Source organism: Maylandia zebra, linkage group LG8 (genome assembly GCF_041146795.1).
Source record: "Maylandia zebra isolate NMK-2024a linkage group LG8, Mzebra_GT3a, whole genome shotgun sequence".
NCBI classification, from domain to species: Eukaryota; Metazoa; Chordata; class Actinopteri; order Cichliformes; family Cichlidae; genus Maylandia; species Maylandia zebra.
The window spans coordinates 27,358,879-27,372,108 of record NC_135174.1 but is presented as its reverse complement, the minus strand read 5'-3'; the positions used below and the strand labels follow the sequence as shown (position 1 = coordinate 27,372,108).

Here is a 13,230-nt window from a genome sequence, read left to right as displayed (position 1 = left end):
GCATCTTTCCCGTACCCTGTCACTTTGTGGTTATTTGTGCCTCTGTGCATCCCAGTTGTGAGGTCTCATTTTTTTATTTTAAGTATTTTGTATCTGTTTTGAGAATTTTCCATCTCTATGGAGATGTTTTGTATCATCTCTGCATTTTTATATCGTTTTAAATCACTTTGCATCAGTTTTGTTATTATTTTCTCTCTTTCTGTCTCATTGTGATATTTTTATCCTCGTGTCACTTTGTGATCATTTGGGCCTTTTTGTCTGCTCTGCCTTACTTTGTGTCTGCTTTTTGCATCTCTCTGCTCATTTTGCATGCAGTTGTGTAACCCAGGTTTTGTTGCTTTGCATTACTTTAGTTATTCTGCACCTTTTTTGGCTCGTTTATAGCTCTATGCAGTTTTTTGTGTCTCTAAGTAGCTCTTTGTAGCACTATAGTTAGCTTGGATAATTTTGTGGTCACTTTTGAGTGTCGTTGTGTTTGCATTGCATCTGTTTATCTGTAGCTATTTTGCATCTTTTTGCATTAATTGTATGCCAGAAAAGTCTCTTTAATCTTCTTAGAGCAGAGGCCCAACTAGAAGAGCAAGAAAACGTGGCCTTCTTTGTCCACGCGGGAACCAGAAATCTTTGCTGGTTTAATATTAAAAGTCACTGATTGGCTGCCTTTACTGTTTAAAGCAGGGGTCCCCAATCCCAGTCCACGAGGGCCAGTGTCCCTGCAGGTTTTAGATCTCTCACCTGAATCACATGATTAGTTCATTACCAGGCCTCTGGAGAACTTCAAGACATGTTGAGAAGGCAATTTATCAATTTAAATCAGCTGTGATGGATCAAGGACACATCTAAAATCTGCAGGGACACCGGCCCTCATGGACTGGGATTGGGGACCCCTGGTTTAAAGGTTCCATCCAACTTCATCCAGCAGTTTCAGGATTGATTTATTTTCATTTACTGCATATACAAGGCTTTTATATTTTAAAGTAGTATTTTTGCTTCATTTATCAAAGTTGAACTTTTTAAAAAAAATATATATGAATAAATTATCTCACAATTTAGTCAAGAAAATAACTGGCTAGAAAAAAAAACAGATTTGGGCACTTTAGTTTTTATTATTTTGATATTTTAACATCTGAAATTTAATAGTGAATAAAAATGAACAATCTGGGCCTTTTTTGTGTTTCATATAAACTAATAAAAACTTTGTTTTTTGCTTGTTTGTTTTTACCAGACACCAAAATGCTTTTTCTGCCTTACTTATGACCAATAGCTTCTATTTTATAGTTTCATTCTCACTCAGACTGGAACTCTAGTCTGCAGTAGGCCTGCATGTACGTGACTGTGTATGTTTGTCTCCACCTAGAGGTTAAATCTGGAGGCTGGAGTTTTCTGTTCAAAGTTTAACCAGCAGTTTAGTCCTGGTTACATTTTTACAGACTGCTGTCAGAGCAAGAAACAGTTTAAAGAAGACATTCAACAATCAAAGTTAAAATTTCATAAACAAATTCATGTTTAAACTTAAAGGAAACACTTCTGCCTCTGCAAGGTAATTATGCAAACCTGTGCCTTCACAGTAATTTCACATCATGAATGCAGCAACTTAATTTATTAAATCTTTTTCTCTTCTCTTTTAGAAAGGTTTGCTGTTATTTCCTGATAGATTAAGAATTCCCACAGTTCAGTCAAACGCAGACTTTGTGCTGGCGAAAGAAAATTTTAAGAAGTGCGTCTGAGTAAACCCAACAGGAACAGAAACGCTGTCCTGAAGAGAAAACAACCTAGTATATCTTTCTTTTCCTGGTTAGTGTTTCTGCAGCCAGCAGCCACTTCAGCAGACAGACGTTTTTACTATATGGAGAGCCAGGAGAGCCGAACTGAATGAATTAATATTAAGACGCGTTTCCTTTATTTTGCATCAATGACAGGAACCCTCCTCTGTACAGTCATCAACACATTTTGACAGCATAACATCACCTTCAGTTTGCAGAGTCATATGTTTTAGATAAAATATATCAATCACTCCTACTTTACATAAATATTTAAATTAGGTGAAATTTAACTTTGGAGAATAGATTGCCTGCATTGCAACTCATCCTTACCTCCATAGACCCCATATTAAAACGTTTAATTTGACAGCAAAAACAAACTCGTTTGCAAAAAGGTTTTGGCCTCTATGGATATTTCCTCGCTTTATGACAACTGAAAAGGTTAGCCATCGAGCATAGTGTGGTTTATCCTCCTAACTGTAATAATCAGCATAACTCAAAAAATGAGCTTTGTTTTTACTTAGTATGACTTGAAATGAATAATTGTGCCCATAAAACCACCAGAAAAATGTTGAGCAAGTCATCTGAGTAGCTCCACATTTAAAAAACAAAACAAAAAAACCCACCAAACACCCTTCCTGGAGAAAAAAATTCCAAGGGATTTGCATCCCTTCTCTGGATCTCCTGCTTGTTAAACACTAGTAGTGTGCACCACCACACTGTGAACCATGTGGACAAAAAAAACAAAGCTGACCAGATTTGGGCGCCATCTAAGGCCTGAACTTTCACAGGGATTGCATCATTATTACAACCTTGTTTAATGCAAAGATCCACTACTGTAACACATGAGAAAATAAAAAGCCTCTCCAACAGCTGTTGGATCAAATCATGTTTATTAATGTGTTCAGGAAATCCCCACAGAAACAGTTTATAGGGGAACTTACAGATTTACAATCATTCTTGACAGAAGTGCCAGCTCTAACCCCCATGGTTCAACACTGAGGACGACCAGCTAACTGCACACCCATTCCCCTCAACAGGTCTACCACCAAGTCCTTCCAGCTCGCCGACGAGCCTCCGACAGAGTACTTACTGTGTTGGTCTTTCTGCCTGTAAACACCCAGACGTCTGGACCGTTCACAGTTATAGAGAGCCTTCATTATTTTATTTTTTATCATGGTTTGTTTTTTTTTTTGGTGCCAATCCTTCATCCCGACCAGGAAGGGAAAAAAAAAAAAAAAAAAAAAAAAAAAAAAAAAAAAGATCACACACAGCTGGATGCTTTCAGACTTTCAAAATAAATGTGCCAACCGTTGGTGAGAAGAAAAAAACTCGTCTGAGGCCCTCGAGGATGCACTTTCTACTTCCATATACAGGATTTGTCATACTGCTCAAATGCATTTGGTTCAGCAGTCAAAGTACAAATAGAAATGCTAAAACTAGTTACAGAAAAAAAAAAAATGTAACATCTCTTTAAAGGAATAACATGTGACGCCTGTGAATGTATTAGGACACCTGCCTCAGTCTGAAGTGTGCGAAATGTCCAACACCTTGTATCTGGCATGGAAACACTGAAGGTCATCTCCAAAAAAAAAAAAAAGAAAAGAAAAGAAAAGAAAAGAAAAAAGAAAAAGGAAAATCCTAATTTAATCCCAGGATTTAAACGCCAGCAACCCAAAGTCAAGAATTGCATATTCTCGTAGAGTTTAATTTTTTAATTTTCTCTTCTTTTGTGCTTCACGCTCTCACTTAGTGGTGGGAGGGGAGAAAGGTAGTGTTCACTGGAGAACCATTGCTAAGAATAATCTTTTATATTCCAATATAATAATAATATTAATAAAACAAACAGCATGATTTTCAGATGACACCAGAATGATCAAGGATGGGATTTTCTCTTTTCTTACTTTTTTTTTTTTTAAATTTTCCATTTTTTGTTTTTTTTTTTCCATTTGCTTCGACCTGATACAGGTTAAGATGCAATTTACTGAATCTCTTGGTGGGTTTGAGGTCTCAAAAATCAGATTAAAATGAACACCTAAGCACTGAAGGTGGGAGGGAGGGGGGCATTTCTAGTCAACATAGATATATTCTACAGGGAGGAGTGGGGGGTTGCACCCTTGCTCTTTCTTTGCCGTATGAAAACCGTGCTTCCTCTGAAGAGTAAGGGCGGGGCAGAACAGGGTCATGGTGGGGGGGGGGGGCCGTGCAAGACAGATTAGATGAGGAGGGGGGTAGGCCGAGCAGGGCAGAGAGAGAGAGAGAGAGAGAGAGAGAGAGAGAGAGAGAGAGAGAGAGAGAGAGAGAGAGAGAGAGAGAGAGAGAGAGAGCTTGAAAACCAGACTGCTGATTCCACAGGAGGTGTGTAAAAGGCACGCCAGGGTTACTCCCGATCCCAGCCAGCATACACAGAGACGCCTTCACACCCACACATCCACACAGGCATACACACCCACAGCCACACGCACACACACAAGCAGCACAGGCTAGAGCCCCAAGAGTACGGACGAGGAGGAAGAGAAAGCAGGAGGAAGGCGTTGAAAGAAAGAGCCAGGGCAGAGGAGTTAGAGGGGCGCAGAGGGGGGCCTGAATCCGGTGCTGCCGCTGTGTCGAAACAGAAAAAAAATAAACAACAAACAAACAAACGAAAAAATAATAATTCAAAACTGCTGGAATGGATCATTTCTGGTTCTTCAGCTGGTTGGAGAGCCAGTCGAGGCCCTCATACAAGCCGTCTCCGCTGGTGGCACAGGTGGCCTGGATGTACCAGCTGCGCTGGCGGAGGGCGTGCAGGCCCAGCTTGTCTGTGATCTCTGCAGCGTTCATGGCGTTGGGGAGATCCTAGAGGGAGAGGAAAGAGCCAGTTATGATGCAGTTCTAACCATTTTTAACCATCTGAACCAAAAATCCCACAAGCTTCCATCAACAGTAGAAAAGCTTCTGAACAATTCAGCCAATGTGAAAGTGCCTTAATCATGCACTCTCTTTAATGGCCACTAGGGGGCTACAGCAGTGGCTGAGGGGAGGACAAAAAAAAACTTCCAGTCCAATACAAGTGTTTGGGGATCGGCTCTCAGTAAAACTTTCCTGCTGAGTTTGAGTATAAGTCATTTGTTTCAGGTGATATTAAATAATCTTATTTTTATCATTCTCAGAGTCAGAGAGGAGGGTTATCCAGAATAGATGATGGTGGGGGCCAATAAACATCTAGTGATGTCATAATGCGGTGACAGATCATGGGAGTTGTTTTCACAACAGCCTGAACACTGAATGTGCTAAGGCTCATTTATTATTCATTTACTGAATGATCCTTAGTAGTAGTCGTAATACTGATTTAAATTTCATATTTCTATTAATATTTACATTTGGATTTTATTATTTTACTATAGGGATCTATTAATACACTACTTTATATTAATACAAGTTTTATTATGCTGCCGTTATTAATAGTATTATTATAGTAGTATAATTAATAGTAATGAATTCCATTTTTGAGGCCTTGAACATGCTCAAACCCTCATGAAAGTGTGCACACCTGCCAGAAGCAATGGAAAGTTTTGTATTTAATCAATTGTTGGTTCCCTCACATCCTGTACTTATACTGTGCTAAAATCTGCACACAGACCAGAAAGTCTGCAAAGACGGACCAACAACAGCCTCTCTGCAAGATTTTGAACAGAACCCCCTGCTAACTGAACACAGCCAAGCTTCAAAGGTGTGAACTTGACACAGAGCATGCAGACACAAAACACCAGATGAACATTGGAATCTACATGAACTGAGGAACCTGCCGAAACAAACGTATGACCTGTTCTGATAGGTAGATGAGACGATATCCTGTTGGTTTTTCTCCGCTGTCACTGATGTCTGTGGTTAGGTCTATTGGTTAGCACATTTAAGATTTCAACAGATCAGTAACAAAGTGGTTTGTAGTGGTTTTAGTCACGGTTCATTTAGGGAGGAAAAAAAAAGGTGTTACTTCTATTAAATCTGTCTGAGATTTATCATCATTTGCATTTTTCTTGACTGACAGAGTTCTGACAAAGAAAATGAATGAGCAGCTGTTACACAGTGAGGGGCGGTGAGGGAAACATCAGACTTCACTCTATTTTAATTAAAGTAATTGTTTTATTATCTCTTTCCAACATCATGCACATGCAGACAGCAACTTCTCAAAATGGCTCCCAATCCATTTCCTGCTCCCTTTAAATACTCTCAAGACACACCTTCTTAATACAGACTGGCCTATAAAAGAGCTGCAATTGAGGCAGGCTTCCTCTTTACTGGGAAAACAAGATGGCCACCACAAAGGTAACCTGCAACACTTTGTTACTTAAATGCTTCCCAACAGCAGCCTAACATTTAACAAAGCTCCTTATCTAATCAATGCTTTCTTTTTCTTCTCAATACATGTGACCTACCGCAGGGCAGGTTTCAGAATAGAGAATCAATGTGCAGATGTTGATCCTGCAGTGACAGCTGTTCTTCATTGTAAAAAAATAAAAATGAAATAGCTTCTACATATGGACTGCATTCGTTTTTTAAATATTAGTTTTGTCAGGTTATTGTTTTTGGCTTATTTTTGCCAGGAGTCAAGTACAGGGCCTCAAACCAGCAACCTTCAGGTTAGTAGCAGGATGCACCAATTTATGGATTTTGTCTCCCACAATATGGCCGCCTGATATTTCTGCCTGCCCACATTAACACGGCTAGCTACACGCTCCCCAGTCCTATCTCAAAGTATATAAATCCCCGACAGGGAAACATTTAAGGTGGAAGTTCACACCATTTTGATACTTGTATTTCTGCCTCTGAACCAGCAGAGGCTTCTTTTTTTTTTTTAATTAAAGAAAGGTCCTGTACAAATAAAGTCTTGATCTTTATATCTGAAAGCTTTTTCATCCAAACCAATTGAGAAGTAAATTTGAGGCTCATTTCCTTTCTTGGCTCTACGTGTGTCTGAAACGCAAACTCACCTGTTTATTTGCAAAAACAAGCAGCACGGCGTCTCTGAGTTCGTCCTCAGCAAGCATTCTGGACAGTTCCTCCCTCGCCTCGTTCACCCTCTCCCTGTCGTTGCTGTCCACCACGAAGATGAGCCCTGCATACAAAAAAAATAAAAAATAAAAAATACACAGCATAAAAAAAAAAAAAAAATGCAGAAACATGTCTTCATTTATATTCTGGTTACAATACGTGCTCTATTGTCCCAGATAAAAAGCTCTGACTCTGTTCCAGTAATAATTCAGTCTGGACCAGCTCTCCTGGCCATTTATTAATGGCCAGGAGGCATTAAAAAAAAAAAAAAGTATGAGTAATAATTTGTGATTTGGCAGCTGCAGGTCTGCTGACTGTGAGAATATATTAAATCCAGAAGCTGTTAAACACATCAGTCATTTGTTAAGTTCAGTACAGATTAATTTATGACTTAAAGCTGCCAAATCATTTTCAGTTGTCATAGATCATGTGAAAGCTGTATTTTGAGACAACCGACAGTTTAATGACCGTATAAAAAAAAAAAAAGCTTCATGACACGAATGGATGGATGAAAGTACAACAGTGTTGAATGATGTTTTCCTGCTTCAAATTTAACACAAAAAATAAAGACAAAGCCAAGAAAACTGAGGTCATTTTGTTAGATGTCCTATGGCTGAAGCACACTTCCTGATCTGTATGCCAGCTTGTTTGAGGAAATGTTTCATCATACCCACAGCTCACCGAATGTACAAACAGGATGTTTTTATATTCATGTAACAGGGGACGACGTGATCACATGCTCAGCTCCGGTCTATAACTGAGATACTATTTGTTTGTGAAGCTAGAATCTGTATGCAGCCTCACTGACCTGTTACATTACAGACTCTGTGAAGATGTGAAGGGCACAAAAATGAAAGGAATATCTACAAGACACAGTGATGCTGTTAATTTGGTCAGTTTGCCTGAAATTTAGGATTCTTGAGACTCAGCTGGTGTTCAGCTGAGGGATCATGATCAAGAACAGGAATGCTGGTTTTTCTTGGCTTTGAGGGTTGATTCTTTATTACCTTAAGCGATAGATAATTACGCATTTTTTAGGTTAACGCCAATCTGATATTTTGGTTAGATATTGGGTTAATTCTATCTACAGAACCTGGATCAGATATCAGAGACAAAAATCCGCTATATGGTCTGAACTATTCAGTTCTCTGTTTCTCATAGTGCAGAGGAAGCTAACAGCGAAGCAGTAACTTGGGAACATTTCACACAACACCAACCAGCAACTTTCTACTCATGTTTACTAATTATTACAAAGTTGTACAAACTCATTTTAACTCAAGATGTTCGGACAGAAAGACGTCATAAATGTGGAGGCCTGACTGAGATTTATCACTGTTTGGACTTTCTCTTCATGTCGGGATAAAGATATCAAGCTATAATTCAGAATGGCCATTTTCATTATGTTTTTGACAGAACTGATAGAGACTATTTCAATTTTTAGATATTCTAAGCATTTCAGTTGTAATACAATAACTTTGTCTGAGCATTAAGGGCATCACAGCACCATGACACATTTGACAGAGAAAATTACGTCTCTACAGGGTAAAAACAGTCAGTGTTAAAAACCTAAAACAGTGATGGGCAGCTCCCCCCCCCCACGCCCCCAGAAGACAATACTGACTTAGATAATGTAAGAACAGGGCCATACTTTAAACAGAATTTTCTGTTAGATTGTCAAAAAAGCCACTTGCATGCTAAGAACTTTACCATTAGAGTGAAGATATAACAGGTCATCATAAAAAAAATGAAGTATCATGTGTTTTTACTTTTTTTTGTTTGTTTGTTTTTAACATTTCTTGGGGAAAGGCTAGACCATTAAGGACAGACTAGATTGAGATGGTCCACAGGCCTAATTTTGCATAGAGCCTTAATCTTTTTGCCTGGAAAAATGATGGAAAGAAAGATTTTCTGTCACCTTAATCACGAAATCATTAACCAATACTCGGCACTCTAACCCAAACACAACTTTCCTTGTTTGCTGTAGAAGAAAATTCTGTAGTCAGACATGCTGTTTGTTAAATGATGCTGCGTCTTAGATCATCACTGAAATGATTGACACATTTAGTTTCACACTTGGGTGCTCAGTATGTGGAAGGTGATGTTCATCTAATGCATGCAGGGAAACCACAGGAGCACTGATGGCAGTGCAGCAAATAAGGTGGCTTCAATCACATTAAATTTCTGCAGATTAAAGATACCACAAAATGTTCAACTTAAGTTTGCTTACAAGCCGGATCATGACTGGCAAACACAAGACAGCATAGGCTATATATTTTGATGAGTTACACATCAGGAAACAGTAGAGGAGTCACACAATACGCCCTTTGAGAATGGAACAATGGCATGTGAGTCATTGGTCTCTTTAATATCCTCTATGCACCAACGAGGCCACCTACGGGCAGTAATGCTCACTGACACAACTGCCAGCTAAGATAATGCCACTGCACACCCCCCCTTTCACCTCACCTTGAGTGTTCTGGAAGTAGTGGCGCCACAGCGGCCTGATTTTGTCCTGACCGCCCACATCCCAAACTGTGAAGCTGATGTTCTTGTATTCTACAGTTTCAACATTAAAACCTGGAAAAAGGAAAAAAAAAAAGAAAAAGAAGGAGAGGAAACATAGATGAGTCACTAAAAGGCTTTGGACCACTCGATAGCAAACACTACACGCAGGTAAAGATTTCTACATATTTTTTTTTTCCACTGTTTGTTCCTAATATGACTTTTTTATTTTTAAAGTCAACATTTCCTGACTGCATTTTAATCAAAAAAAGGTCTTCAGTTACTCTCATTTTATCACTTATTCTTTGTTAAACCATTGTTAAAATGAAATGTCCCAAAAATCGGACATAAGGAAACATCTGGCTGCTGTAGACCAAAACACAGTAAACTTGGACCCTCGCAAAAAAACAAACAAAAAAAAAACCCAAAAAAAAAAAACCCACACTAATCAAAAATTACCATAACTGCTTAAAGCTACAAAATGATTGGTCACCCTGTTGACTGGTAATGGCATTCACCTGCCTTTGTGGCCAATATTTATTACATCACTCCTGGTTAAAGACTTTAAAATAGATCAGTTAATTTTAATTATGATTTAATTACTTCCCCTGAAACAAAGTAAGAAGTAAATTGCAATAAAAAAAAAAAAGTAGATATATTATTCATAGCCCTAAGTTCCGTAACAGTGTATCCCTAGTAATTAAAACAAATTAACAGTCAAATGTTTAAAAGACCTGAAGATCTGCTGAACAGGATTTTTTTTGTCCTCTCAAATAACAATGGGAAATAACTAACAACTTACAATCTTCTCATAGCAGTCTAAAAATACAGCTTCTTTACAATGACACTGGAGTGATAGATGTAAATGTTCATACCAATGGTGGGAATGGTGGTGACTATCTCTCCGAGTTTGAGTTTATATAGGATAGTTGTTTTTCCAGCCGCATCCAGCCCCACCATTAGAATCCTCATCTCTTTTTTGCCAAACAGGCCTTTGAATAAGCTTGCAAATACATTCCCCATGGTGATGAAGCTGTCAAAGCAGAGACAGAGACAGGGTTAAGACAGTGTAAGGTCTGCTGTTAATCGGTTTCAGTGCAGTATGGTGAGAGGAAGTGAACACAGGGAAAATGTATCATAGAGAAAACAGCTGACATCTGGACTGATTTACCGTCGTTTTATCGTTAGTCAGTTCGTAGAGGCACACCACATTAGAGCAGTTCGATGACAGCTGTATATTTAGTCGAAAAAAAGAGGTACATTGTGTGACACACGGAGGAGAACAAGTTAAATGTTTACACAAACGAATGATTGAGGCTTTCGTCTACGACTCTAAGTTAAGAGCTAACTCTGGCCGTCCATATTAGCCATTAACTTCTACACTACAGAAGTGTTAAAACTGCCTATGTGTCAATTATTTAACAGCAGAAAAATCGCATATCCTGAGGCTAAGCTGTACAACCATGGATAAAGCGAATAGCTAACTGATGAAAAGATAAGAGAGGCCTGTTCCAGCTAGAAAACTCTGCAATAGCAGGTTAGGATAATGTTCCTGTACGAGTGAGCCGTCACAAGACGCTAGCTTTCAACTATAAGGTCAAGCTAAGTTAATGTTAAAGTTCATATCAGTACGTGTCAATAAAGGCTGAAACGTTCTGCTATGTGAACGCGCAGATTTTCTGTGAGAAGTCTGAAGTTTTCTGGTCTCTTTACCTGATTACCAGCACTCGAAACAGGATACAGTTCGCTTCACTAAGGGCGGATGCTTCAGCTAGATAGCTAGTTTTCCTAGCATATGCTAACTTGCGACGAACAGGCGACACCGTTCGTCAACGGTCTAAAGACCACTGCCGGTTACAGCATATATTATTAATACATATAACGACGACCTGCTACGAAATCCACCTGGAAAACTGAGGCCTGGTTTCTGTGGCGTGAACATTAAAAGAGCTGATACACGGTAGCTCGCTAAGCTAACAGCCGTTAGCTAAATGCCGCGTCACAGTTGAGAAAGAACCTCGTGACGTCATGCTCAGGCGAAACTAAATCGAATCGCTGGTACCGCGCGACAATCGCCGTACAATAAATGGCGTTACAGGCAAAACACAAGCGAGTTTATGTGGGTTATTACCTTTAAAACGACAGCTTCTCGATCTTTCCGTTATCTCTCACTGTCACCCCAAAATGGCGTCTTGCGCAACCAGGGAGACACCGGCGTACGGCCACTTCCCACTCTCATACCGCGTCCAATCGTAGCACGCATGGTGTAACGGATAACCCGCCCAGATGACGCCGCGGTCCAATCAGCGTGTCGGCAGAGCCCTGTGCGCACAGTGTACAAAATGTCGAGGAAGTGAGCCGTAGACAAGTTTATTCAAGTTTCAGACACTGAGAACCGGGCCCTCATAGTTTTTCTGTTTTTTCCCCTTTTTTAATCGACGAGAAATGACTACAGGGAAACAGAAATTGGCCACAAAAGAGACAAATAATGATAATAACGATTAAATGACATGAATAACCACAAAGACATGCAAAAAAGCATACAAGTCAAGCGGAAACGATCCATGAGATCCCCAACAAGTACATGGGGCCATGAATAAACATAAATAACCCTAAAAAGACACCAATAAATAAAAAAATCCACACATAAACACAAGGACTATAGGGAGTCAAAAAAACAAAACACAGAAACACAACATTAGAAAAATCTGTTTCTAGTTTATTGTTTTTCCTCTATGTTTGCTTGTGGTCATTTTGATTTACTTTTTGATCGTTTTTCATCTTTATGGATGTTTAATTTGCTTTTACTTTTAAGCACATTTTCTGAGTAAAACCTAGTGATCACTGGGGTCACCGAAGGCCTCTCCAGCACTCTTTCCAATTGTGTGAGAGAGGTGGAGAGTTCTAACATTTATTTGTTTAGAGGCCCGTTTTTCCATGCCGGGACTCAAGATCCTGGCTGATCCCAACTTTTAGGCCTTACTGTCCATCTCGTTCTTCATAATCTGATTAATTGCATTTTTTTTGAAGACTTGAACCAGTGAAATCCTTCCTGTGGACTCTATTGAAGAGACATCCTGACATTTCTTTTTAGATCCTGACTTATTTTAATTGTGTTAATTCAAATTGCTGACACAGAAATGCTAGCATTTATCTATTATATGATTAGTCCAAGGCTGCAGGCTATCATGAATAAATTCATTGTCTGCAAGTCTCACAACCACTGTCTTTAATCATTTATGGTTTAACTTTTAGAATGGTAATTAATCACACTTGTCAGCAGTTAACAGCACCTGATGTCTGCAATTATTATTGGCTGTGTTTGCTATTGGAGGAATGTTTAAAGAAAACTCAGAAGCTTCACATTCCTCAAGCACCAAGCTGGAAATGTGAGGCCTTATTGTAGACTGTATATAAAAGATGGGTGTAGTCATCGTAATCACCCATTGGCTAGTGAAGCGCTGGTGACTCAAGATGAGTGTTTTGTTTTTACTGTTGCCATCTTGGTATTTTGAAAAAAGTGGACACCACAGGCCAACGATTGCCATCTTATGATTAACAAGTCATGAGCCAAAGAGGAAACTTCATGTTGTTTTTCAGTATGACTTAAAATTAGCTGATTGTGCTCATAAGCACATAGCACAACCAGCTAAGACTTTACTGAGGGCACAGATCAAGGAAGGAAAAACTTCAGGAAGTGTGTTTGCATTCAAAGGAGTCGCCCCCTGCTGGTCATTAGAAAGAATGCATATTTAAGGCACTTCCACGTCAACTACACTTTCTGAAGCATATATCTTTTTACACTTTGTGGGCCTTACAGTAGCAATACATTAAAAAAAAGTCTAATAATAAATTATTGAGCATCTTTTATTCGTAGTTTAAAGGGTTTGTAACATAACTAAAAAATGGGACTTTGTAGTGACCTTTACATCAG

At 39.1% G+C, this 13,230-nt stretch overlaps 1 protein-coding gene across 2 annotated transcripts; it reads right to left on the bottom strand.

Annotated features, from left to right (window-relative positions):
* Nucleotides 1-2,636: 2,636 nt before the first annotated feature.
* arf2b (ARF GTPase 2b) lies at nucleotides 2,637-11,547 on the bottom strand. 2 transcript variants are annotated; one of them, XM_004565919.6, is made up of 5 exons: nucleotides 11,428-11,547; nucleotides 10,172-10,329; nucleotides 9,261-9,371; nucleotides 6,734-6,858; nucleotides 2,637-4,598 (listed from the first exon to the last, which is right to left on the bottom strand). In XM_004565919.6, the coding sequence occupies exons 2-5, from the start codon at nucleotides 10,317-10,319 to the stop codon at nucleotides 4,437-4,439; spliced, it is 546 nt and encodes a 181-aa protein (XP_004565976.1). In that variant the 5' UTR covers nucleotides 10,320-10,329; nucleotides 11,428-11,547; the 3' UTR covers nucleotides 2,637-4,436. The 2 variants fall into 2 exon arrangements, with proteins under 2 accessions (XP_004565976.1, XP_076743851.1); XM_076887736.1 differs by lacking the exon at nucleotides 11,428-11,547 and adding an exon at nucleotides 10,468-10,527.
* Nucleotides 11,548-13,230: the final 1,683 nt, after the last annotated feature.